Raw genomic sequence first — 26,778 nt, 5'->3', positions numbered from 1 at the left:
GGGCTGAAAGGGTCTCTTACTGTGCTGCATCTCTAAACATAAATAAATAAGTCCTAAACAGTAGGATTAAAATAGTTAAATCTTTCAGTTCTGACTTTAACTTTGCCCTTCTGACATGAAGAGATGGGAGGTGTTGTGTATAAAGTGGCTGCTGTTAGTCCTATCCATAGTCTTAACAGGACATCCTGGGCAGTGTGTTCCCAGAATCCAGGATTATGTTCATGAGCGGAAGACAGCTGTCCAATGTCTTCTGCTACTCAATGTTTGGTGGGTTCATATTCCCCATGCAGTATCTTCAGCTATTTCCTTTGACCAGGTATTTTTGTCCAGTTACCTGTCATGTTTGAGAGCTCTTCTAACTGTACAGCCGCAGATGGTCCTAGAGCAATGGTGTGGATTACAGCTCCACTTGCTTCCACTTCTGGGAAGCAGGTGCTTATTTGATTATCCTCTCCATCTGTCAGTAAAATAATTTCATCACCCTCTGTAGCACTGTCATCAGCATGAAGTACCTGCAACAATCAGATGTCAGCATGGAAAAAATGCAACACTTGAAATTAGTAGAACTGTCGAAACATTCCAGGCTTACCTGAAATCCAGCCCTAACCCCAGCACAGATGCTCGTTCCCCCATCAGCTGATGTTGGTAACAGCTGTACAAGATGCTCCCTTATGGTATCATTATCAATCCTTTGTAACTGTATTTTAATGCTTGCATCATGGTTAAACGTGACAATTCCAACTAGTGATCCTGTTTCAGCAATCTGCAGTAGGAATATCTCAGCTGCTTGTCGGAGTCTGACAATGCGATTCTCCTGTATATCAGAAAAAGAAAATTCAATGTCCAGCAAAATCCCATTTATTTGACTTAATTAAACTTTATATATTGAGAAAGATTTAAAAAAAATAATATAAATTTATTTTAATCAAGCAGCCTGCTTTGCTGTGGATGGTGTTGAATATCTCCTTTACTGTTGCTCAATCCACAGACATTCATGTAAGTAAAAAACATTCCAATTCACATACATGACATGTTACATGGTGGAGAGGATTTTAGGGAGTCAGGAGGTGAGACTTTTGGGTGACTCCCCAAAGTCCTCTCTACCACATAAGCATTAGAAAGCTGCATAACCACCACTGAGATTACCACATCATCAAGGACATCTTCAAAATCAGATCATCAACACGAGAAATTCCGCAGATCCTGGAAATTCAGAGCAGCACACGTAAAATGCTGGTGGAACTCAGCAGGTTAGGCAGCATCTATAGAAATGAATAAACACTCGATTTTTGAGGCTAAGACCCTTCTTCAGAACTCAATTGGCGATGCCTCAAGAGGGTGGCATCCATCATTAAGGACCCCACCATCCAGGACATGTCCTCTTCATCAGAGAGGAGGTACAGGAGCCTGAAAACCCACATTCACATTAGGAACAGCTTCTTTCTACCTTTAGAATTCTGAATGGTCCATGAGCCATAAATACTACTGCCCTTTTTGCTCTGTTTTTGCACTACTTTTCAATATTTTTCACTGTAATTTATAATAATTTTAATGGATTCTACTGAAATGCCACTGTAAAACAACAGATTTCATGCATGTGTCAGTGATAATAAATCTGATTCCGATTCTGAATACCCAGCCTTTGGGCTGTTCTTGTTGAAAGTCACACGAGAGGAAATTCAGCCCAAAATTATAACCTAATTAAGGAGGCGCCTTTTTAGCTGAAGACTGGTGAATTTGTGGAATGGTCTACCACAGAATGCAGTGGAGGCCAAATCTGTGGGTATATTCAAAGTGAAGGGGATAGATTTCTGACTGGTTGGGGCATCAAGGGATATGACGAGCGGGTAGGTGTATGGGGTTGAATGGGATCCGGGATCAGCCATGATAAAATGGCAGAGTGGACTCGATGGGCTGAATGGTCCAATTCTGCTCCTATATCTTATGGTCTAATAACATAAAAGATCTTACCGATCCCATGCTTCCTGAGACATCAAGGACTAAACAAAGCACACGGTCCGTGGCCTGTAGAAGTGTGAATGTTGGTTTGACTGAACCATTGTGAGGTGACAAAATGTTTTTGAAATCTTCTGACTGGCTGATCACGTCCCAAGTGCTCTTGTAATTGCACATTTCGTTCTGCATGTTGGGTGCTTCAGGATTGTGGGTCTCAGAATCACAGAATTTATCTACCTGGATATTTGTGGAGACAAAACTAGGGTTAAAGAGGCAAGACTTACAAAATTCTGGAGGAACTCAGCAGGTCAGTCAGCATCAATTTGAGGAACCAACATTTGACGTTTCCAGGTGAGACCCTCCATCAGGAAGGTGGCAGAAGCCAGAAGCAAAAGAGCTTTGATCGGTAACCAATCTGGACATCAAAAATTTTGAGAGGAGGGGATTTCACTCAGGTCCAGTGCCCAAGGATGAAAAGGAGCAGTGGATCGCTATCACAAAATAGAGCTTTGACCAGTGACCAATCCGAACATGGGAAGTTTTAGAGGAGGAGTTTTCACTCAGGTCCACTGCCCAAGACGAAAAGGGAGCAGTGGGTTGCTACAGCGAAAAGGAGCTTTGACTATCAAACAATCCATGTTTGGGATTGATTAGTAAGAGCAAATTAAAGGAATGCAGGGGTAAGCATAGTGACCATCGTTGCAGCAGTCATGAATTGAGTGGACAGAGTCAGAGTGATGATCTTGATGCTTTAGCTCTTTGAGGCTTCAGCAAAGAGAGGCTTCAGTCAGAAAAAGCAAAGGAAAAAAAACTCAAGTTTTTTCCTTCCCTTCTTTAAACTGTAGCTGCTCAGCTAGGATAGTAGAGCTGCCAGCTGGGGTAGCGGAATGCTCCTCTGTGCCTTCCAATGTCCCTGACGAGTACAACACAAATAGTTGGAGCTGGAAACAGATGAGCTCTGGATCATTCGGGAGGCTGCGGGGGTGATAGGTAGGTCATATAGAGAGGTAGTTACCCTCAAGGCGTAGGACACAGGAAACTGTCTGACGATCAGGAAGGGGAAAGGGGATAAACAGTCAGTGCACAGTACCCCGTGGTCATCCCCCTCAACAACTTTGGAGACTGTTGGGGGGGGGGAGTTGACCTAACAAGTCTCTGGCACTGAGTCTGGCTCTGTGACTCAGAAAGGTAGGGAACTGAAGAGGATGGCAACAGTAATAGGGGACTCTGTAGTTAGGGGGACAGTTAGGTGATTTTGAGGATTTGAAAAACAAACATGGATGGTAGTTTCCCTCCATGGTGCCAGGGTCTACAATGTTTCTGATCATGTCCACAATAGTCTGAAAAGAGAGAGAGAGCAACCAGAAGTCATGGTGCATATTGGTACCAATGACATAGGTAGAAAAAGGGAGAAGGTCCTGAAAAAAGGATACAGGGAGTTAGGAAGGAAGCTGAGAAGCAGGACATTAAGGGTAGTACTCTAGGGATTGCAGTCTCTGCCAAGCAGCAGTGATGATAGGAATAGAATGAGTTGGCAGATTAATGTGTGGCAGAAAAATTGAAGCAGGGAGCAAAGATTCAGATTACTGGATATTTGGGATGACTTCTGGGGTGGGTGTGACCTGTACAAGAGAGATTGGTTGAACTTGAATCCAAAGGAAACCAATATTCTTGTGGGCAGGTTTACTAGAGCTGTTGGGAGTGGTTTAAACTAATATGGCAGAGGGATGGGAACAAATATCACAGAGCAGAAGATGAGCCAGCAGGTTTACAAATACATGGATTTTATATGAATGTAAGGAATGAGCCAATGATTGAGTACAAATGCAGACAGAGCAAAGATAAATTGTACCACAGTGGCAAAATTCAAAAGCATGAAGAATGCAGAAATGAAGGTGCTGTATTTAAATGCACGTAGCGCTAGGAAAAAGTGGATGAACTCATGGAGCAATTAGAAATTGGTCAGAATAATGATGTTAGCGTCACTGAATCGTGGCTGAAAGAAGGCCATAATTGGGAGCATAACGTCAAACGATATCCTTAGTACTGAAAGGACAGGCAGAAAGGATTAGGCGGTGGTGTGGCTCTGATGAGATGAGCTGGTGGTGAGATGGGATTACATCTTTAGAAAAAGGTGACATAGGGTCAGAGAATACTGAATCTTTGTGGGTGGAGTTGAGAAACTGCAAGGGTATAAAGACCATTAGAAGAATCAAATACAAATAGTAGCCAAGATGTGTCTGCATTTGTGAATCTCTGTCAAAGTATCTACTATATCAGTGTAGCTATTCTTAAATAAGGAGAGCAAAATTGTAAATGCCTGTCAGAATTGTAATGGGGGACTTCAATATGTAAGGGGATTGGGAAAATCAGATTGGTGTTGGATTGCAAGTGAGGGAATTTGTTGATAACATGTAAGATGGCTTTTTAGAGCAACTTGTGCTTGAGCCTACTCAGGGAAAATCTATCTTAGAATGGGTGTTGTGTATTAACCCAGATCTTAATAGAAAGCTCAATGTAAAGAAACCCTTAGGAGGCAGTGATTATAACATGACTGAATTCATACTGCAGTTGGAGAGGGGGAAGCACAAGTCACATATGTCAGTATCACAATGGAATAAAGGAAATTACTGAGGCATGAGAAGGCAGATTGTAGGAGCATACTAGTGGCGATGATGGCAGACCAGAGATGTCTGATGTTTCTGGGCATAGTTCACAAGGTGCAGGACAGATATGACCCACAAAAGAAGTTCTCAAATCCATGCCTGACAAGGGAAGATAAGGACTCCATAAAATCCAAGGGAAGTGCATATTATGTAGCAAGAGTAGATGGGACGATGGATGATTGGGAAGCTTTTATAATTCAACAAATGGCAACTAAAAAACTAGAAGTAGGGAAAAGAAGAAATATGATACAAACTAGCCAAAAATATAAAGCAGGATACTAAAAGTTTTTCAGTTATATAAGGAGTAGAAGGAAGGTGAGAAATTTTATTGGACCACTGGAAAATGATGCTGGTGAGTCAGTAATGAGAGATAAAGAAATGGCAGGTACACTTAGTAAGTAGATTGCAACGGTCCTCACTAGGAGTTATATGAACAGTTTTGGGCTCTTTATTTTAGAAATGATGAGCTGAAACTAGAAAGTGTTCAAACAGGGTACACAAAAATGATTCCAGGATGAAATGAGTTAAGAGGACATACTCATTGGAGTATAGAAGAATGAGGGAGGGGTGGAATTGTGTGAAACCTATCGAATGTTGAAAAGCCTACAGAGAGTTGATGTGGAGAAGCTGTTTCCTACAGTAGGGGATTCTTTGGAGTTTTGAACATAATTACATCACAGGGCATACCCTGGCAGGTGCTGGAATGTGGAAGTGGATTCTTCCTCAGCATAGAAGAATGTCCCTTTGGAGCAGACATGAGTTGTTATTTCTTTCGCCAGATTATGATGAATCTGAGGAAGTCATTGACAGAGACATCTGTACAGGCCAAGACAGTGGATATATTTAAAGCGAAGGTTGACAGGTTGTTGATTAGTAATGGTGTCAGAGATTATGGGGAGAAGACAGGAGAATGAGGTTGAGAGGGATAATAAATCAGTCATGCTGGAACGATGGATCAGACTCAATGGTCTAAATGGCCTAAATCTGCTCCTTTGTGTTATGGAAAGCAGCTCCCTCATCCCCTCAAGATTGTTGTGCCTTTCAGATTGATGTTGGCTGATCTGCCCTGGGACTTATGTTAGAGGAGATATAGCATGGTACAGGTTCTATGGACCCATGAACCCATGTTGCCCAATTACACATATATGGCCAATTAGCCTACTAACCCGTATGTCTTTGGAAAGTAGAAGCAAACTGGAGCACCCGGAAGGAAACTGCACGGCGATGGGGAGAACATCTGAACTCCTCACAGCGGTGGCGGAATTGAACCCAGGTCACAGACCAGTGAAAGTGTTACTCCAACCACTACACTAACTTAACACCCCATTGGCAGATCCCCATTGATCTATATTCCCCAATTTGTCAAGGAAATATCTACTTCCTCTTTAAATTTCCCCCCACCTGTGTATAACTATCCTCTCTATTTTAGGTTCTTCCACTTCCACATTCCAGCACCTGCCAGGTTATGCCCTGTGATGTAATTATGTTCAAAATTCCAAATAATACCCTGTTAATCTAATTGCTTTAACTGCTCATGTCAGGATAAACATCTCATCTCAGGCTGTGGCTGAGTGAATCTCTGTCAAAGTGTCAACTATATCAGTGTAGCTTTTCTTAAATAAGGAGAGCAGAATTGAAAGTGCCTGCAGGAAATGGAACCTCAGTGTATTATACAGAACTTTGGTAATAAATTTTACTTTAACTGTGACCAACAAGTTCAGGAACAGTTATTACCCTTCAACTATCAGGCTTCTGAACCAGTATGGACAACTTCACTGATTCAACACTGAACTGATTCCAGAACCTATGGACATACTTCGAAGGATTCTACAACTCACGTTCTCAGTACTAATTATTTATTTTAGTATTAGGCGGTAGTGTGGCTCTGATACAACAGGATGGTGGTGGAATAGAATCATATCTTTAGAAAGAGGGGAAATCGGGTCAGAGATTACTGAATCTTTATGGGTGGAGTTAAGAAACTCCAAGGGCATAAAGACCATTAGACCATATACAGGTGTCCAAATATTAGCCAAGATGTGTTGTTGAGATTGCAAAGCAAGCTGAAATGACATGTAATAAGAGTAATGTCAGAATTGAAATGGGGGACTTCAATATGTAAGGGGATTGGGAAAATCCGATTGGTGTTGGATCTCAAGTGAGAGAATTTATTGATTACCTATGAGATGGCTTTTTAGAGCAACTTGTTCATGAGCCTTCTCAGGGAAAGGCTATCTTAGAATGGGTGCTGTGTATTAACCAAGATTTTATTAGTGAGCTCAATATAAAAAAAAACCCTTAGCAGGCAGTGATTATAACATGATTGACTTCATACTGCAGTTTGAGAGGGGGGAAAGCACAAGTCACATATAGCAGTATTGCAATGGAATAAAGGGAATTACTGAGGCATGAGAAGGTGGATTGAAGGAGGATACTGGTGGGGATGTTGGCAGAACACAGATGTCTGAAGATTCTGGGCATAGTTCACATGGTGCAGGACAGATATGACCCACAAAAGAAGTTCTCAAATGGCAGGGATATGGAAATGTAGCTGACAGGAGAAGGAGTCCATAAAATCCAAGGAAAGTACATGTTAGGTAGCAAAAGTGAATTGGAAGTTGGATGATTGGGAAGTTTTTAAAATCCAACAAATGGGAACTAAATAACTATAAGTAGGGAAAAGATGAAATATGATAGCAAACTAGCCAAAAATATAAAGTGGGAGACCAAAAGTTCTCAGTTATATAAGGAGTAAAAGGAAGGTGAGAGATTTTATTGGACCAGTGGAAAATGATGCTGGTGAGGTAGTAATGCGGGAGAAAGAAATGGCAGGTGAACTTATTAAGTATGTAAAGGGGGTATCTTCTTTTTCATTGTTACTGTGTATGCTACTCAGAATGGCTTCTTTGTTTTGTTAAAAGTAGGAATGTTTTTTTGTTGCGAGAGAGTGCTGGAAGGTTGTTTGGGTTAAAATTTACTGATAAGGAGAATTGTATTCCTTTGTTAACCAATTGGGATTAATGTTGTTCTTTCTTCTGAGTCTGTAAACTATTGTTGGCGGACTTTTGGGAGATCGGCGCGAGGGGGTGAGAGAGAGAGGACGTGAGACTGTAAACTGGGTGAGGAACGGACCTCAAGCGGGGGTCCGAGGCTAGGAGGTACCCCGAGGAGAGGAGACGAAGATAGTTGTGTTTGGTTGACCACTTCGGATGGTCCTGAGCTGTGAGTCGAGGAGTTCGGAGGGGGTCGAATGGTGGCCAGAAGACTTCAATAATTAGCTCCAATGGTTGTGCACGAAGTGGTTTGGACTTTGATAAGTTTGGCGCCTTTTGCTTTTTCTTTTCTTTCATATATATTGTATTGTCTAGTACTCTTTTAGTTTTAGTAAACTCTTTAAAGTGTATTCCGTAACGGTATCTGGTGTGAGTTTGATATGGTGTGTATGCGCGCGGCATAACCTTGATTCCCACAGCCCCTGCGTGTACGGGAGGTGGGGTTGGTGAGTGGCTGGATCTCCTTTTCCCCTAGACATATAGCAGTCTGTTGGGTAAGTGTTACAAGTACATGGCAACAGTCCTCACCTGGAGTAATGTGAGCAGTTTTGGTCTCTTTATCTTAGAAAGGCTGTGCTGAAACTGGAGAGGGTTCAAAGATGGTTAACAAAAATGAGTCTAGGATGAAATGGATTTAGAGGGACATACTCATTGGAGTATAGAAGAATGGGGGAGTGGTGGAATCTTGTGAAACGTATCAAATGTTGAAAAGCCTAGAGCGAGTGGACGTGGAGAAGCTATTTCCTATGGTAGGGGATTGTAGGACCAGAGGGCACAGCCTCAGAATAGGAGGATATCACTTTGGAGCAGAGATGAGTTGTTATTTCTTCAGCCAAATTATGGTGAATCTGAGGAAGTCGTTGCCAGAGACATTTGTCCAGACCAAGACATTGGACATATTTAAAGCGAAGGTTGACAGGTTCTTGATTAGTAATGGTGTCAGAGGTTATGGGGAGAAGGCAGAAGAATGAGGTTGAGAGGGATAATAAATCAGTCATGCTGGAATGATGGAGCAAACTCAATGGTCTAAATGGCCTAAATCTGCTCCTTTGTGTTATGGAAAGCAGGTCTCTCATCCCCTCAAGTTTGTTGTGCCTTTCAGATTGATGTTGGCTGATCTGCCCTGGGACTCATCTCCTCTTATGTTAGAGGAAATATAGCATGGTACAGGTCCTATGGACCCATGAACCCATGTTGCCCAATTACACATATATGGCCAATTAGCCTACAAACCCGTATGTCTTTGGAAAGTAGAAGCAAACTGGAGCACCCGGAAGGAAACTGCACGGCGATAGGGAGAACACCTGAACTCCTCACAGCGGTGGTGGAATTGGACCCAGGTCACACACCAGTAAAGGTGTTACTCCAACCACTACACTAACTTAACGCCCCATTGGCAGATCCCCATAGATCTATATTCCACAAGTTTTCAAGGAAATATCTACTTGCTCTTTAAATTTCCCCCCACCTGTGTATAACTATCCTCTTTATTTTAGGTTCTTACACTTCCACATTCCAGCACCTGCCAGGTTATGCCCTGTGATGTAATTATGTTCAAAACTCCAAATAATACCCTGTTAATCTAATTGCTTTAACTGCTCATGTCAGGATAAACATCTCATTTCAGGCTGTGGCTGAGTGAATCTCTGTCAAAGTGCCAAGTATATCAGTGTAGCTTTTCTTAAATAAGGAGAGCAGAATTGAAAGTGCCTGCAAGAAATGGAACCTCAGTGTATTATACAGAACTTTGGTAATAAATCTTACTTTAACTGTGACCAAGAAGTTCAGGAACAGTTATTAACCTTCAACTATCAGGCTTCTGAACCAGAATGGCCAACTTCATTGATATAATACTGAACTGATTCCAAAACCTATAGACATACTTTGAAGGACTCTACAACTCATGTTCTCAGTACTAATTATTTATTTTAGGATTAGGCGATAGTGTGGCTCTGATACGACAGGATGGTGGTGGAATAGGATCACATCTTTAGAAAGAGGGGAAATAGGGTCAGAGATTACTGAATCTTTGTGGGTGGAGTTAAGAATCTCCAAGGGGTTTTAAAGACCATTAGACCATATACAGGTGTCCAAATATTAGCCAAGATATGTTGTTGAGATTACAAAGCAAGCTGAAATGACATGTAATAAGAGTAATGTCAGAATTGTAATGGGGGACTTCAATATGTAAGGGGATTGGGAAAATCCAATTGGTGTTGGATCGCAAGTGAGGGAATTTGTTGATTACCTATGAGATGGCTTTTTAGAGCAACTTGTGCTTGAGCTACTCAGGGAAAGGCTATCTTAGAATGGGTGCTGTGTATTAACCCAGATCTTAATAGGAAGCTCAATGTAAAGAAACCCTTAGGAGGCAGTGATTATAACATTATTGACTTCATACTGCAATTTGAGAGGGTGAAGCACAAGTCACATATATCAGTATTGCATTGGAATAAAGGGAGTTACTGAGGCATGAGATGGCGGATTGTTGGAGGATACTGGTGGGGATGATGGCAGACCAGAGATGTCTGATGTTTCTGGGCATAGTTCACCGGGTGCAGCACAGATATGACCCACAAAAGAAGTTCTCAAATAACGGGTAGGGATCCGTGCCTGACAAGGGAAGATAAGGACTCCAAAAAATCCAAGGGAAGTGCATATTATGTAGCAAGAGTAGATGCGATGATGGATGATTGAGAAGCTTTCATAATCCAACAAATGGCAACTAAAAAACTAGAAGAAGGGAAAAGATGAAATATGATTGCAAACTAGCCAAAAATATAAAGCAGGATACCAAAAGTTTTTTTCAGTGATATAAGGAGTAAAAGGAAGGTGAGAGATTTTATTGGACCACTGGAAAATGATGCTGGTGAATCAGTAATGAGAAACAAAGAAATGGCAGGTGCACTTAGTAAGTAGATTGCAATGGTCCTCACTTGGAGTAATATGAACACTTTTGTGCTCTTTATTTTAGAAAGGCTGTGCTGAAACTGGAGAGGGTTCAAACAGGGTACACAAAAAGGATTCCAGGATGAAATGGATTAAGAGGACATACTCATTGGAGTATAGAAGAATGAGGGAGGTGTGGAAATGTGTGAAACCTATCGAATGTTGAAAAACCTAGAGCGAGTGGACGTGGAGAAGCTGTTTCCTACAGTAGGGGATTCTAGAACCAGAGGGCACAGCCTCAGCATTGAAGGATGTCCCTTTGGAGTAGAGATGAGTTGTTATTTCTTTAGCTAGATTATGGTGAAGCTAAGGAAGTCGTTGCCAGAGACATCTGTACAGTCCAAGACATTGGACATATTTAAAGTGAAGGTTGACAGGTTCTTGATTAGTAATGGTGTCAGAGGTTATGGGAAGAAGGCAGGAGAATGAGGTTGAGAGGGATAATAAATCAGCCATGCTGGAATGATGGAGCAGACTCAATGGTCTAAATGGCCTAAATCTGCTCCTTTGTGTTATGGAAAGTAGGTCTCTCATCCCCTCAAGTTTGTTGTGCCTTTCAGATTGATGTTGGCTGATCTGCCCTGGGACTCATCTCCTCTTATGTTAGAGGAGATATAGCATGGTACAGGTCCTATGGACCCATGAACCCACGTTGCCCAATTACACATATATGGTCAATCAGCCTACTAACTTGTATGTCTTTGGAAAGTTGAAGCAAACTGGAGCACCCGGAAGGAAACTGCACGGCGATGGGGAGAACATCTGAACTCCTCACAGCGGTGGTGGAATTGAACCCAGGTCACACACCAGTAAAAGTGTTACTCCAACCACTACACTAATTTAACGCCCCATTGGCAGATCCCCATAGATCTATATTCCCCAAGTTTTCAAGGAAATATCAACTTCCTCTTTAAATTTCCCCCCACCCGTGTATAACTATCTTCTCTATTTTAGGTTCTTCCACTTCCACTTTCCAGCACCTGCCAGGTTATTCCTTGTGCTGTAACTATGTTCAAAACTCCAAATAATACCCTGTTAATCTAATTGCTTTAACTGCTCATGTCAGGATAAATATCTCATCTCAGGCTGTGGCTGAGTGAATCTCTGTCAAAGTGCCAAGTATATCAGTGTAGCTTTTCTTAAATAAGGAGAGCAGAATTGAAAGTGCCTGCAAGAAATGGAACCTCAGTGTATTATACAGAACTTTGGTAATAAATTTTACTTTAACAGTGACCAGTGTTACGAATGTGCCGCAACTCTGAGGGGCTAAAGGGTACAAAGTCGCCCCCTCCTTTTTGAGAATCGCAAGATCGCTATTAATTTGGGTCTGGGACCCAGGAAATGAGAGAGAATCCACAAGGTTTGGAATGTGTCCTGGCCTCAGCGAAACAAAACCATTGATAATGGCTATTGTCTCTTGGAGACGGAATTGTGTATTGAGTACTGTACAATTCATTGAAGCCCCTCAGGGGACAATCAGAGTGGGCTGGTTGAGGGATTGCATCATCCCAACCTGATTGACATCTGAGACCCCGTGAGTAAGGATAAAAGAGGGTCTGGGGAACAACCCCTTTAGACTCACCAGGAGAAACGCTAGAAATCCCGTGACAGCGTTTAATAGCGACAGCCGGTGGGGGGCTCGTGTGCATCCTTCCCTTGCCTGGGATTGGCGGGCTCACCATGGAAGAACGGCTTAGCTAAAGGAGAGGCCACAAGTGAGCGGCCACACCAACGAGTCTCTGACAGATCGAAATCATAAAAGGAATCAGCAAGTTTTCTCCGAATCTCTCTCTCTCTCCAACCATTGCAAACCCAGCGGTCCCCAAAGGCTGCAGCCTGCATGAACTGAGTGAACTTTATATTTCCATCGGACAATACATTATCCCCTAGACAACGATAGAGCTTATTTCTTATTGATTGTTATTATACCCGCACTTTTAGATTTAGTATTGACGACGTATATTATCTGTATGTTTGCATTGATATTGTTTTTGTGTATTTTTACTAATAAATACTGTAAAAAATCATATCATCAGACTTCAACGGACCTCTCTATCTTTGCTGGTAAGTGACCCAGTTACGGGGTTCGTAACAAAGTGGGGGCTCGTCCGAGATTTGATACCAATTTGGAGGGCCAGTAAATCGGGCTTTTAAGTCCAAACGTGGGTCTGGTTGCACGGGTAACCAGACGGGAAACCAGTAAATATCGACGTTGACGAATTTATAGAAAACCCAACTCTGGAGGCGCTAGAGGCTGCCACAAAGTCGGACTTGATAAATATTGCGAAAGGACTAAACCTCGCAGAGGTGAGGTTGTCAATGAAAAAGCGGGAGGTGCAGAGGGCCATAACTCAGTATTATATTGTGAAGAATGTGTTTTTGGCTGAGGTACTGGAAAATATCCCTGAAAAGGCACCAGCTAGTGGGACGGCTCAGTTAGAGTTGGAGAAATTAAGGTTGGAACATGAAATTAAGTTAAAGCAGCTGGAAGCAGCCGAAAAGGAAAAAGAAAGAGCCGAAAAGGAAAAAGAGCAGGACAGAGCTAAGAAGCAGAGGGAGCATGAAATTAAGTTAGAATAGCTGGAAGCAGCTGAAAAAGAGGAAAGGGCTGAAAAAGAGAAGGAGAGGGAGTATGAGGAGAAAGAGAAACAGAGGCAACATGACTTGGACATGGAGAAGTTAAGTCACGAGTGAAGAGCTCAAGGGTCAGACCGAGAGGAGCGGTTTAATGTTAGTAGGGAGTTTAGGTTAGTACCTCCGTTTGAGGAGACGGATGTTGATAGTTATTTCTTGCATTTTGAGAAGGTGGCAATGAGTCAGAAGTGGCCCAAAAATCAGTGGATGGTGTTGTTACAAAGTGTGTTAAAAGGGAAGGCGCAACGGGCATATGTGGCATTGTCCATGGAGGAGGAGGAGTCTGAGAATTATGAGAAAGTAAAGGAGGCCATTCTTCAGACCTACGAATTGGTACCTGAAGCGTATAGACAAAAGTTCAGAAATTTAAAGAAAGGGTGGAATCAGACATATGCAGAGTTTGCCCATGAGAAGGGTGTACTCTTGGATCGCTGGTGTGCAGCAGAACTGGTGGAAGAAGATTTTTGGTGTCTCAGGGAGTTAATTCTGATTGAGGAATTTAAAGGTTGTGTTTCGGATGATATCCGGATGTATTTGAATGAGAAGCCGAATAAGTCCATCTCCAAATTTGCTAGGTTCGCAGATGAATATGCCCTAACCCACAAGACAAAGTTTTCCTCGAATAAAAGTTACCAGAGAGAACATGGCAACGGTAGAGAAAGCCCGCTGGCTGAGGCAGAGATCCAGCCGGGAGCTAGTGGTTAAATTAAGGAGGAGGAAAGGCAAGATGGCAGGAGAGGTCCTGGCTTGACCTGTTTTAATTGAGGAAAGGTGGGTCATATTGCATCTAAGTGCTTTGCTCCGAGGAAGGAGACAGGAAAATGGAAAGCAGCAGTCCCTACAGGATGTATTGTGGTGATCAGTAAATCGATGAGAAAGCCTCAGGTAGACAGAATACGAGAGGGGCCTGAGAAATTTATTGCAGAAGGAACCGTGTCTGTGAAAGAGGGAGACACACCAGTTCCAGTGCAGATCTGGAGAGACACGGAAGCTGAACTGTCATTGATTCACAGTACGGTGCTAGAGTTTGGTCCTCAGACTGGAGAGGTAGCTTCGAGAGGCATAGGAAAAGGGACAGAAGCGGTGCCCTTGCATAGGATCATTATAAATTGTGAGCTGGTATCTGGACCAGTTGAAATAGGGGTGCAATCAGAATTCCCGAGAACTGACGTAGACCTCCTTCTGGGTAACGATTTAGCTGGTGGTGATGTTTGGTCGGCCATTGAGCTGACGAGCCAGCCTGTAAGTGTTGAGGACCCGCCCCTAGATTCCAAGATCTATCCCGCATGTGCGATCACTCGCAGCATGTCGAGAAAGGCAGCTGAGAACGAGACCAGTTTAAATCCGGCCAGTATCGATTTGGCTGAGACGTTTTTACCGACCCTGTACCAAGAGGAGTTAGAGGGTGGTAAAACGGAGAATAGGAATGTGAAAGAGAGTAAGGGAGAGGAGGTAGACCTGCCCTTAGCCAGGAGGAAATTTATAGAGGCACGGAGTAAAGATGAGAAACAGATAAGGCTGTTAAAAGGTCCAGGGTTGGACATGGATGATCTGTCTGGTTTGGCAGAACTGTTTGAAGAAGTTGAAAATTCTAAAGGTCTTCCCGATAATGAAATGAGGGCAGTCCTAGATGAAAAGGATGCCATTACCTTGAAGAAGTCTGCTGGGTTGGCAGATGAGGTTGTTTCAGCCCACGGGGTTGAGTTTACTCCGGAAGGGAGTTGCCCAGAGAGGGACTGGGAGGATCAGGGGAACTTAGAATTTGAAAAGGGTATGGGTATTGAAAGCCTGGAAGAGGCAGATGTCCCGTTTGAGTGTGTTCAAGATGTGGATGCACGTGGTACTGAACCTAGTAATGAAACTCAGGAGAAGTCTGAGGTATTTGATTCAGTTGAAAAGGAATGCAGTCCTTGTGGGTCAGATAGACTTGGTTCAGTGAAGAAAGGGTTAACCTTGGTAATAGTGGGAAGTGAGAATTCCCAGTTGTTTGTGTTCGAAGGTGTGTTAAAAGTTAGTGAGGAGATAAAAGGTGGTGAGGTGAATATTATTATTGAAGGAAAAGGGAAAAGTGTAGTTCCTAAATTCAATGAAGAAAATTTAAAGTTTGGATTGATGTCAGAAGCAGCAACCAGGCTGCAGAGACAATGGCTTGGTAACACGGTGCCTGCAAATCAATTACAGGTTGATTTGGAATGTAAAGGTGCCCCACACGCTATTGTTATTCAAGAGAGTGCTGTGAAGAGGCAGAATTTGAAATGCTGTTTGGACAAAGATGGATCGCTTGCAGAGTTTAAACTGAAAACTAATAGCATGAAGGGTCCTGAAGATAAAACTAACAACTTGCTTAAAATTAAAGAATTGTGTGGAAATTCGGAAAATGGTCTAAGTTTGGAACACATTGTTGATAAAATAACTCCTATGAAAGGAGCATGCGAAAGCCTATTCCACACTGGTATACAAGCTCACCACGTGGGAGTTAACTGGAAAAGGGTCGAGGGTTGACGGGATGCCACTTTAAATAACAGGATTCGGTTTGAAGGGATTTCGACAAAGCATGTGAATAATAAAGACAACCCTATGGAAGATTGACTGTTAAGTTTGAAAGTAACATAAAGATTAGTATTTGCATGAAGTTTTGTAATATACACGTAAGCTAAGATCACAACTCTTCAGTTTTGTTTGCTGAAGAAAAGGAATAAAAATAGGTGGTTATCAAATTGGAGTCTGATGCTACAAGAATTTATTAAGGTACAAAATATTAAGATATTAAAGGAAGTGACAATGTAATCGCTAACTGTTTAGATGCTGAATTGAATGTATAACTGTATTACTCTGTAGTGAAAAAAAAACTCTTTTGTATTGTGTTAGATTCTGAAATCCTGTAAGACTCTGTATTAATTCATTTTTACCGGTGGTAAAAATCTTAGAAGGAAGGGGGTGTTACGAATGTGCAGCAACTCTGAGGGGCCGAAGGGTACAAAGTCGCCCCCTCCTTTTTGAGAATCGCAAGATCGCTATTAATTCGGGTCTGGGACCCAGGAAATGAGAGAGAATCCAGGAGGTTTGGAATGTGTCCTGGCCTCAGTGAAACAAAACCATTGATAACGGCTATTGTCTCTTGGAGACAGAATTGTGTATTGAGTACTGTACTATTCAGTGAAGTCCGTCAGGGGACGACCAGAGTGGGCTGGTTGAGGGATTGCATCATCCCAACCTGATTGACATCTGAGACCCCGTCAGTAAGGATAAAAGAAGGTCTGGAGAACACCTTTAGACGCACCAGGAGAAACACTAGAAATCCAGTGACAGCATTTAATAGCGACAGCCAGTGGGGGACTCGTGTGCGTCCTTCCCTTGCCTGGGATTGGCGGGCCAGAGACATGTGTACAGGCCAAGACACTGGACATATTTAAAGCGAAGGTTGACAGGTTCTTGATTAGTAATGGTGTCAGAGGTTATGGGGAGAAGGCAGGAGAATGAGGTTGAGAGGGATAATAAATCAGCCATGCTGGAATGATGGAGCAGACTCAATGGTCTAAATGGCCTAAATCTGCTACTTTGTGTTATGGAAAGCAGATCTCTCATCCCCTCAAGATTGTTCTGCCTTTCAGATTGATGTTGGCTGATCTGCCCTGTGACTCATCTCCTCTTATGTTGGAGGAGATATAGCATGGTACAGGTCCTATGGACCCATGAACCCATGTTGCCCAATTACACATATATGGCCAATTAGCCTACAAACCCGTATGTCTTTGGAAAGTAGAAGCAAACTGGAGCACCCGGAAGAAAACTGCATAGCGATGGGGAGAAAATCTGAACTCCTCACAGCAGTGGCGGAATTGAACCCAGGTCACAGACCAGTAAAAGTGTTACTCCAACCACTACACCTACTTAACGCCCCATTGGCAGATCCCCATTGATCTATGTTCCACAAGATTTCAAGGAAATATCGACTTCCTCTTTAAATTTCACGCACCCGAGTATAACAGCCTTCTCTATTTTAGGTTCTTCTACTTCCACATTCCAGCACCTGCCAGGTCATGCCCTGTGATGTAATTATGTTCAAAACTCCAAATAATACCCTGTTAATCTAATTCCTTTAACTGCTCAAGTCAGGATAAACATCTCATCTCAGAATGTGGCTGAGAGAATCTCTGTCAAAGTGCCAACTATATCAGTGTAGCTTTTCTTAAATATGGAGAGCAGAATTGAAAGTGCCTGCAGGAAATGGAACCTCAGTGTATTATACAGAACTTTGGTAATAATTTTTTCTTTAACTGTGACCAAGAAGTTCAGGAACGGTTATTATCCTTCAACTATCAGACTTCTGATCCAGTATGGACAACATCACTGTTCTAACACTGAACTGATTCCAGAACCTATAGACACACTTCGAAGGACTCTACAACTCCTGTTATCAGTACTAATTATTTATTTTAGGATTAGGCGGTACTATGGCTCTGATAAGACAGGACGGTGGTGGAATAGGATCACATCTTTAGAAAGAGGGGAAATATGGTCAGAGATTACTGAAACTTTGTGGGTAGAGTTAAGAAATTCCAAGGGCATAAAGAGCATTAGACCATATACAGGTGTCCAAATATTAGCCACGATGTGTTGTTGAGATTGCAAAGCAAGCTGAAATGACATGTATTAAGAGTAAAGTCAGAATTGTAATGGGGGACTTCAATATGTAAGGGGATTGGGAAAATCCGATTGGTGTTGGATCGCAAGTGAGGGAATTTTTTGATTACCTACGAGATGGCTTTTTAGAGCAACTTGTGCTTGAGCCTTCTCAGGGAAAGCCTACCTTAGAATGGGTGTTGTGTATTTACCCAGATCTTAGTTGAGAGCTCAATGTAAAGAAACGCTTTGGAGGCAGTGATTATAACATGATTGAATTCATCCTGAAGTTTGAGAGAGGGAAGGACACGTCACATATTTCAGTATTGTAATGGAATAAAGGAAATTACTGAGGCATAAGAAGGCAGATTGAAGGAGGATACTGGTGGGGATGTTGGCAGAACAGAGATGTCTGAAGATTCTGGGCATGGTTCACAAGGTGCTGGACAGATATGTCCCACAAAAGAAGATCTTAAATGGCAGTGGTAGGGAACCGTGGCTGGCAAGGGAAGTTAAGGACTCCATAAAATCCAAAGGTAATGCATGTTAGGTAGCAAAAATGAATGGGAAGTTGGATGATTGGGAAGTTTATAAAATCCAACAAATGGCAACTAAATAACTATAAGTAGGGAAAAGATGAAATATGATAGCAAACTAGCCAAAAATATAAAGTGGGAGACCAAAAGTTTTCAGTTATATAAGGAGTAAAAGGAAGGTGAGAGATTTTATTGGACCAGTGGAAAATGATCCTGGTGAGGTAGTAATGGGGGTGAAAGAAATGGCAGGTGACCTTAGTAAGTACATGGCAACAGTACACACTTGGAGTAATGTGAGCAGTTTTGGTCTCTTTATCTTAGAAAGGCTGTGCTGAAACTGGAGAGGGTTCAAAGAGGGTTCAAAGAGGGTTCATAAAAATGATTCCAGGATGAAATGGATTTAGAGGGACATACTCATTGGAGTATAGAAGAATGGGGGAGGGGTGGAATCTTGTGAAACCTATCGAATGTTGAAAAGCCTAGAGAGAGTGGATGTGGAGCAGCTGTTTTCTATAGTAGGGGATTCTAGGTCCAGAGGACACAGCCTCAGCATAGAAGGATGTCCCTTTGGAGCAGAGATGAGCTGTTATTTCTTTAGCTAGATTATTGTGAATCTAAGGAAGTTGTTGCCAGAGACAGCTGTACAGGCCTAGACATTGGACATATTTAAATCGAAGGTTGACAGGTTCTTGATTAGTAATGGTGTCAGAGGTTATGGGGAGAAGGCAGAAGAATGAGGTCGAGAGGGATAATAAATCAGTCATGCTGAAATGATGGAGCAGACTCAATGGTCTAAATGGCCTAAATCTGCAACTTTGTGTTATGGAAAGCAGATCTCTCATCCCCTCAAGATTGTTCTGCCTTTCAGATTGATGTTGGCTGATCTGCCCTGGGACTCATCTCCTCTTATGTTGGAGGAGATTTAGCATGGTACAGGTCCTATGGATCCATGAACCCATGTTGCCCAATTACACATATATGGTCAATCAGCCTACTAACCCGTATGTCTTTGGAAAGTAGAAGCAAACTGGAGCACCCAGAAGAAAACTGCACGGTGATGGGGAGAACATCTGAAATCCTCACAGCGGTGGTGGAATTGGACCCAGGTCACAGACCAGTAAAAGTGTTACTCCAACCATTACACCTACTTAACGGCCCATTGGCAGATCCCCATTGATCTATATTCCACAAGTTTTCAAGGAAATATCGACTTCCTCTTTAAATTTCCCCCCACCCGTGTATAACTACCCTCTCTATTTTAGGTTCTTCCACTTCCACATTCCAGCACCTGCCAGATGATGCCCTGTGATGTAATTATGTTCAAAATTCCAAATAATACCCTGTTAATCTAATTGCTTTAACTGCTCAAGTCAGGATAAACATCTCATCTCAGAATGTGGCTGAGCGAATCTCTGTCAAAGTGCCAACTATATCAGTGTAGCTTTTCTTAAATAAGGAGAGCTGAATTGAAAGTGCCTGCAGGAAATGGAACCTCTGTGTATTATACAGAACTTTGGTAATAAATTTTACTTTAACTGTGACCAAGAAGTTCAGGAACAGTTATTATCCTTCAACTATCAGACTTCTGAACCAGTATGGACAACGTCACTGATCTAACACTGAACTGATTCCAGAACCTATAGACACACTTTGAAGGACTCTACAGCTCCTGTTCTCAGTCATTATTATTTATTTTAGGATTAGGTGGTACTGTGGCTCTGATACGACAGGATGGTGGTGGAATAGGATCACATCTTTAGAAAGGGGGGGAAATAGGGTCAGAGATTACTGAATCTTTGTGGGTTGAGTTAAGAAACTCCAAGGGCTTAAAGAGCATTAGACAATATACAGGTGTCCAAATATTAGCCAAGATGTGTTGTTGAGATTGCAAAGCAAGCTGAAATGACATGTAATAAGAGTAATGTCAGAATTGTAATGGGGGACTTCAATATGTAAGGGGATTGGGAAAATCCGATTGGTGTTGGATCGCAAGTGAGGGAATTTTTTGATTACCTACGAGATGGCATTTTAGAGCAACTTGTGCTTGAGCCTTCTCAGGGAAAGCCGACCTTAGAATGGGTGTTGTGTATTCACTCAGATCTTAGTTGGGAGCTCAATGTAAAGAAACGCTTAGGAGGCAGTTATTATAACATGATTGAATTCATACTGAAGTTTGAGAGGGGGAAGCACACGTCACATATAACAGTATTGCAATGGAATAAAGGAAATTACTGAGGCATAAGAAGGCAGATTGAAGGAGGATACTGGTGGGGATGTTGGCAGAACAGAGATGTCTGAAGATTCTGGGCATGGTTCACAAGGTGCAGGACAGATATGTCCCAGAAAAGAAATGCTCAACTGGCAGTGGTAGGGAACCGTGGCTGGCAAGGGAAGTTAAGGACTCCATAAAATCCAAGGGAAATGCATGTTAGGTAGCAAAATTGAATGTGGAAGTTGAATGATTGGGAAGTTTTTAAAATCCAACAAATGGCAACTAAATAACTATAAGTAGGGAAAAGATGAAATATGATAGCAAACTAGCCAAAAATATAAAGTGGGATACGAAAAGATTTCAGTTATATAAGGAGTAAAAGGAAAGTGAGAGATTTTATTGGACCAGTGGAAAATGATGCTGGTGAGGTAGTAATGGGGGAGAAAGAAATGGCAGGTGACCTTAGTAAGTACATGGCAACAGTACACACTTGGAGTAATGTGAGCAGTTTTGGTCTCTTTATCTTAGAAAGGCTGTGCTGAAACTGGAGAGGGTTCAAAGAGGGTTCACAAAAATGATTCCAGGATGAAATGGATTTAGAGGGATATACTCATTGGAGTATAGAAGAATGGGGGAGGGGTGGAATCTTGTGAAACCTATCGAATGTTGAAAAGCCTAGAGAGAGTGGATGTGGAGCAGCTGTTTCCTATAGTAGGGGATTCTAGGTCCAGAGGGCACAGCCTCAGCATAGAAGGATGTCCCTTTGGAGCAGAGATGAGTTGTTATTTCTTTAGCTAGATTATGGTGAAGCTAAGGAAGTTGTTGCCAGAGACATTTGTCCAGACCAAGACATTGGACATATTTAAAGCGAAGGTTGACAGGTTCTTGATTAGTAATGGTGTCAGAGGTTATGAGGATAAGGCAGGAGAATGAGGTAGAGAGGGATAATAAATCAGCCATGCTGGAATGATGGAGCAGACTCAATGGTCTAAATGGCCTAAATCTGTTCCTTTGTGTTATGGGAAGCAGGTCTCTCATCCCCTCACGATTGTTGTACCTTTCAGATTGATGTTGGCTCATCTGCCCTGGGGCTCATCTCCTCTTATGTTAGAGGAGATATAGCATGGTACAGGTCCTATGGACCCATGAACCCATGTTGCCCAAATACACATATATGGTCAATCAGCCTACTAACCCGTATGTCTTTGGAAAGTAGAAGCAAACTGGAGCACCCGGAAGAAAACTGCACGGTGATGGGGAGAACATCTGAAATCCTCACAGCGGTGGTGGAATTGGACCCAGGTCACAGACCAGTAAAAGTGTTACTCCAACCATTACACCTACTTAATGGCCCATTGGCAGATCCCCATTGATCTATATTCCACAAGTTTTCAAGGAAATATCGACTTCCTCTTTAAATTTCCCCCCACCCGTGTATAACTACCCTCTCTATTTTAGGTTCTTCCACTTCCACATTCCAGCACCTACCAGATGATGCCCTGTGATGTAATTATGTTCAAAATTCCAAATAATACTCTGTTAATCTAATTGCTTTAACTGCTCAAGTCAGGATAAACATCTCATCTCAGAATGTGGCTGAGTGAATCTCTGTCAAAGTGCCAACTATATCAGTGTAGCTTTTCTTAAATAAGGAGAGCAGAATTGAAGGTGGCTGCAGGAAATGGAACCTCTGTGTATTATACAGAACGTTGGTAATAAATTTTATTTTAACTGTGACCAAGAAGTTCAGGAATAGTTATTATCCTTCAACTATCTGACTTCTGAACCAGTATGGACAACGTCACTGATCTAACACTGAACTGATTCCAGAACCTATAGACACACTTTGAAGGACTCTACAACTCATGTTCTCAGTACTATTTATTTATTTTAGGATTAGGTGGTACTGTGGCTCTGATACGACAGGATGGTGGTGGAATAGGATCACATCTTTAGAAAGGGGGGGAAATAGGGTCAGAGATTACTGAATCTTTGTGGGTTGAGTTAAGAAACTCCAAGGGCTTAAAGAGCATTAGACAATATACAGGTGTCCAAATATTAGCCAAGATGTGTTGTTGAGATTGCAAAGCAAGCTGAAATGACATGTAATAAGAGTAATGTCAGAATTGTAATGGGGGACTTCAATATGTAAGGGGATTGGGAAAATCCGATTGGTGTTGGATCGCAAGTGAGGGAATTTTTTGATTACCTACGAGATGGCATTTTAGAGCAACTTGTGCTTGAGCCTTCTCAGGGAAAGCCGACCTTAGAATGGGTGTTGTGTATTCACTCAGATCTTAGTTGGGAGCTCAATGTAAAGAAACGCTTAGGAGGCAGTTATTATAACATGATTGAATTCATACTGAAGTTTGAGAGGGGGAAGCACACGTCACATATAACAGTATTGCAATGGAATAAAGGAAATTACTGAGGCATAAGAAGGCAGATTGAAGGAGGATACTGGTGGGGATGTTGGCAGAACAGAGATGTCTGAAGATTCTGGGCATGGTTCACAAGGTGCAGGACAGATATGTCCCAGAAAAGAAATGCTCAACTGGCAGTGGTAGGGAACCGTGGCTGGCAAGGGAAGTTAAGGACTCCATAAAATCCAAGGGAAATGCATGTTAGGTAGCAAAATTGAATGTGGAAGTTGAATGATTGGGAAGTTTTTAAAATCCAACAAATGGCAACTAAATAACTATAAGTAGGGAAAAGATGAAATATGATAGCAAACTAGCCAAAAATATAAAGTGGGATACGAAAAGATTTCAGTTATATAAGGAGTAAAAGGAAAGTGAGAGATTTTATTGGACCAGTGGAAAATGATGCTGGTGAGGTAGTAATGGGGGAGAAAGAAATGGCAGGTGACCTTAGTAAGTACATGGCAACAGTACACACTTGGAGTAATGTGAGCAGTTTTGGTCTCTTTATCTTAGAAAGGCTGTGCTGAAACTGGAGAGGGTTCAAAGAGGGTTCACAAAAATGATTCCAGGATGAAATGGATTTAGAGGGATATACTCATTGGAGTATAGAAGAATGGGGGAGGGGTGGAATCTTGTGAAACCTATCGAATGTTGAAAAGCCTAGAGAGAGTGGATGTGGAGCAGCTGTTTCCTATAGTAGGGGATTCTAGGTCCAGAGGGCACAGCCTCAGCATAGAAGGATGTCCCTTTGGAGCAGAGATGAGTTGTTATTTCTTTAGCTAGATTATGGTGAAGCTAAGGAAGTTGTTGCCAGAGACATTTGTCCAGACCAAGACATTGGACATATTTAAAGCGAAGGTTGACAGGTTCTTGATTAGTAATGGTGTCAGAGGTTATGAGGATAAGGCAGGAGAATGAGGTAGAGAGGGATAATAAATCAGCCATGCTGGAATGATGGAGCAGACTCAATGGTCTAAATGGCCTAAATCTGTTCCTTTGTGTTATGGGAAGCAGGTCTCTCATCCCCTCACGATTGTTGTACCTTTCAGATTGATGTTGGCTCATCTGCCCTGGGGCTCATCTCCTCTTATGTTAGAGGAGATATAGCATGGTACAGGTCCTATGGACCCATGAACCCATGTTGCCCAAATACACATATATGGTCAATCAGCCTACTAACCCGTATGTCTTTGGAAAGTAGAAGCAAACTGGAGCACCCGGAAGAAAACTGCACGGTGATGGGGAGAACATCTGAAATCCTCACAGCGGTGGTGGAATTGGACCCAGGTCACAGACCAGTAAAAGTGTTACTCCAACCATTACACCTACTTAATGGCCCATTGGCAGATCCCCATTGATCTATATTCCACAAGTTTTCAAGGAAATATCGACTTCCTCTTTAAATTTCCCCCCACCCGTGTATAACTACCCTCTCTATTTTAGGTTCTTCCACTTCCACATTCCAGCACCTACCAGATGATGCCCTGTGATGTAATTATGTTCAAAATTCCAAATAATACTCTGTTAATCTAATTGCTTTAACTGCTCAAGTCAGGATAAACATCTCATCTCAGAATGTGGCTGAGTGAATCTCTGTCAAAGTGCCAACTATATCAGTGTAGCTTTTCTTAAATAAGGAGAGCAGAATTGAAGGTGGCTGCAGGAAATGGAACCTCTGTGTATTATACAGAACGTTGGTAATAAATTTTATTTTAACTGTGACCAAGAAGTTCAGGAATAGTTATTATCCTTCAACTATCAGACTTCTGAACCAGTATGGACAACGTCACTGATCTAACACTGAACTGATTCCAGAACCTATAGACACACTTCGAAGGACTCTACAACTCCTGTTCTCAGTACTAATTATTTATTTTAGGATTAGGCAGTACTGTGGCTCTGATACAACAGGATGGTAGTGCAATAGGATCACATCTTTAGAAAGAGGGGAAATAGGGTCAGAGATTACTGAATCTTTGTGGGTAGAGTTAAGAAACTTCAAGGGCATAAAGAGCATTAGACCATATACATGTGTCCAAATATTAGCCACGATGTGTTGTTGAGATTGCAAAGCAAGCTGAAATGACATGTAATAAGAATAATGGCAGAATTGTAATGGGGGACTTCAATATGTAAGGGGATTGGGAAAATCCGATTGGTGTTGGATCTCAAGTGAGGGAATTTTTTGATTACCTACGAGATGGCTTTTTAGAGCAACTTGTGCTTGAGCCTTCTCAGGGAAAGCCTACCTTAGAATGGGTGTTGTGTATTCACCCAGATCTTAGTTGGGAGCTCAATGTAAAGAAACGCTTAGGAGGCAGTCATTATAACATGATTGAATTCATACTGAAGTTTGAGAGTGGGAAGCACACATCACATATAACAGTATTGCAATGGAATAAAGGAAATTACTGAGGCATGAGAAGGCAGATTGAAGGAGGATACTGGTGGGGATGTTGGCAGCACAGAGATGTCTGAAGATTCTGGGCATGGTTCACAAGGTGCCGGACAGATATGTCCCACAAAAGAAATGCTCAACTGGCAGTGGTAGGGAACCGTGGCTGACAAGGGAAGTTAAGGACTCCATAAAATCCAAGGGAAATGCATGTTAGGTAGCAAAAGTGAATGGTAAGTTGGATGATTGGGAAGTTTTTAAAATCCAACAAATGGCAACTAAATAACTATAAGTAGGGAAAAGCTGAAATATGATAGCAAACTAGCCAAAAATATAAAGTGGGAGACCAAAAGTTTTCAGTTATATAAGGAGTAAAAGGAAGGTGAGAGATTTTATTGGACCAGTGGAAAATGATGCTTGTGTGGTAGTAATGGGGGTGAATGAAATGGCAGGTGACCTTAGTAAGTACATGGCAACAGTACACACTTGGAGTAATGTGAGCAGTTTTGGTCTCTTTATCTTAGAAAGGCTGTGCTGAAACTGGAGAGGGTTCAAAGAGGGTTCACAAAAATGATTCCAGGATGAAATGGATTTAGAGGGACATACTCATTGGAGTATAGAAGAATGGGGGAGGGGTGGAATCTTGTGAAACCTATCGAATGTTGAAAAGCCTAGAGAGAGTGGATGTGGAGCAGCTGTTTCCTATAGTAGGGGATTCTAGGTCCAGAGGGCACAGCCTCAGCATAGAAGGATGTCCCTTTGGAGCAGAGATGAGTTGTTATTTCTTTAGCTAGATTATGGTGAAGCTAAGGAAGTTGTTGCCAGAGACATTTGTCCAGACCAAGACATTGGACATATTTAAAGCGAAGGTTGACAGGTTCTTGATTAGTAATGGTGTCAGAGGTTATGGGGAGAAGGCAGGAGAATGAGGTTGAGAGGGATAATAAATCAGCCATGCTGGAATGATGGAGCAGACTCAATGGTCTAAATGGCCTAAATCTGCTCCTTTGTGTTATGGGAAGCAGGTCTCTCATCCCCTCACGATTGTTGTACCTTTCAGATTGATGTTGGCTCATCTGCCCTGGTGCTCATCTGCTCTTATGTTAGAGGAGATATAGCATGGTACAGGTCCTATGGACCCATGAACCCATGTTGCCCAAATACACATATATGGTCAATCAGCCTACTAACCCGTATGTCTTTGGAAAGTAGAAGCAAACTGGAGCACCCGGAAGAAAACTGCACGGTGATGGGGAGAACATCTGAAATCCTCACAGCGGTGGTGGAATAGGACCCAGGTCACAGACCAGTAAAAGTGTTACTCCAACCAT

General features: G+C 42.2%; 1 protein-coding gene across 1 annotated transcript in view; it reads right to left on the bottom strand.

Moving 5' to 3' along the window:
• Positions 1-26,778, bottom strand: part of LOC140736546 (calcium-activated chloride channel regulator 1-like) — a 106,695-nt gene that overhangs the window by 53,745 nt on the left and 26,172 nt on the right. Inside the window, exons 6-8 of the mRNA XM_073062378.1 lie at positions 1,972-2,193; positions 590-814; positions 335-512 (exon numbers count right to left, since the gene is read on the bottom strand). Coding sequence (XP_072918479.1) covers positions 335-512; positions 590-814; positions 1,972-2,193 — 625 coding nt within the window. The remainder of the gene's footprint in view (positions 1-334; positions 513-589; positions 815-1,971; positions 2,194-26,778) is intronic.

This window comes from Hemitrygon akajei, chromosome 12, assembly GCF_048418815.1.
Source record: "Hemitrygon akajei chromosome 12, sHemAka1.3, whole genome shotgun sequence".
Classification (NCBI taxonomy): Eukaryota; Metazoa; Chordata; class Chondrichthyes; order Myliobatiformes; family Dasyatidae; genus Hemitrygon; species Hemitrygon akajei.
This window is presented reverse-complemented; position numbering and strand designations above follow the sequence as displayed.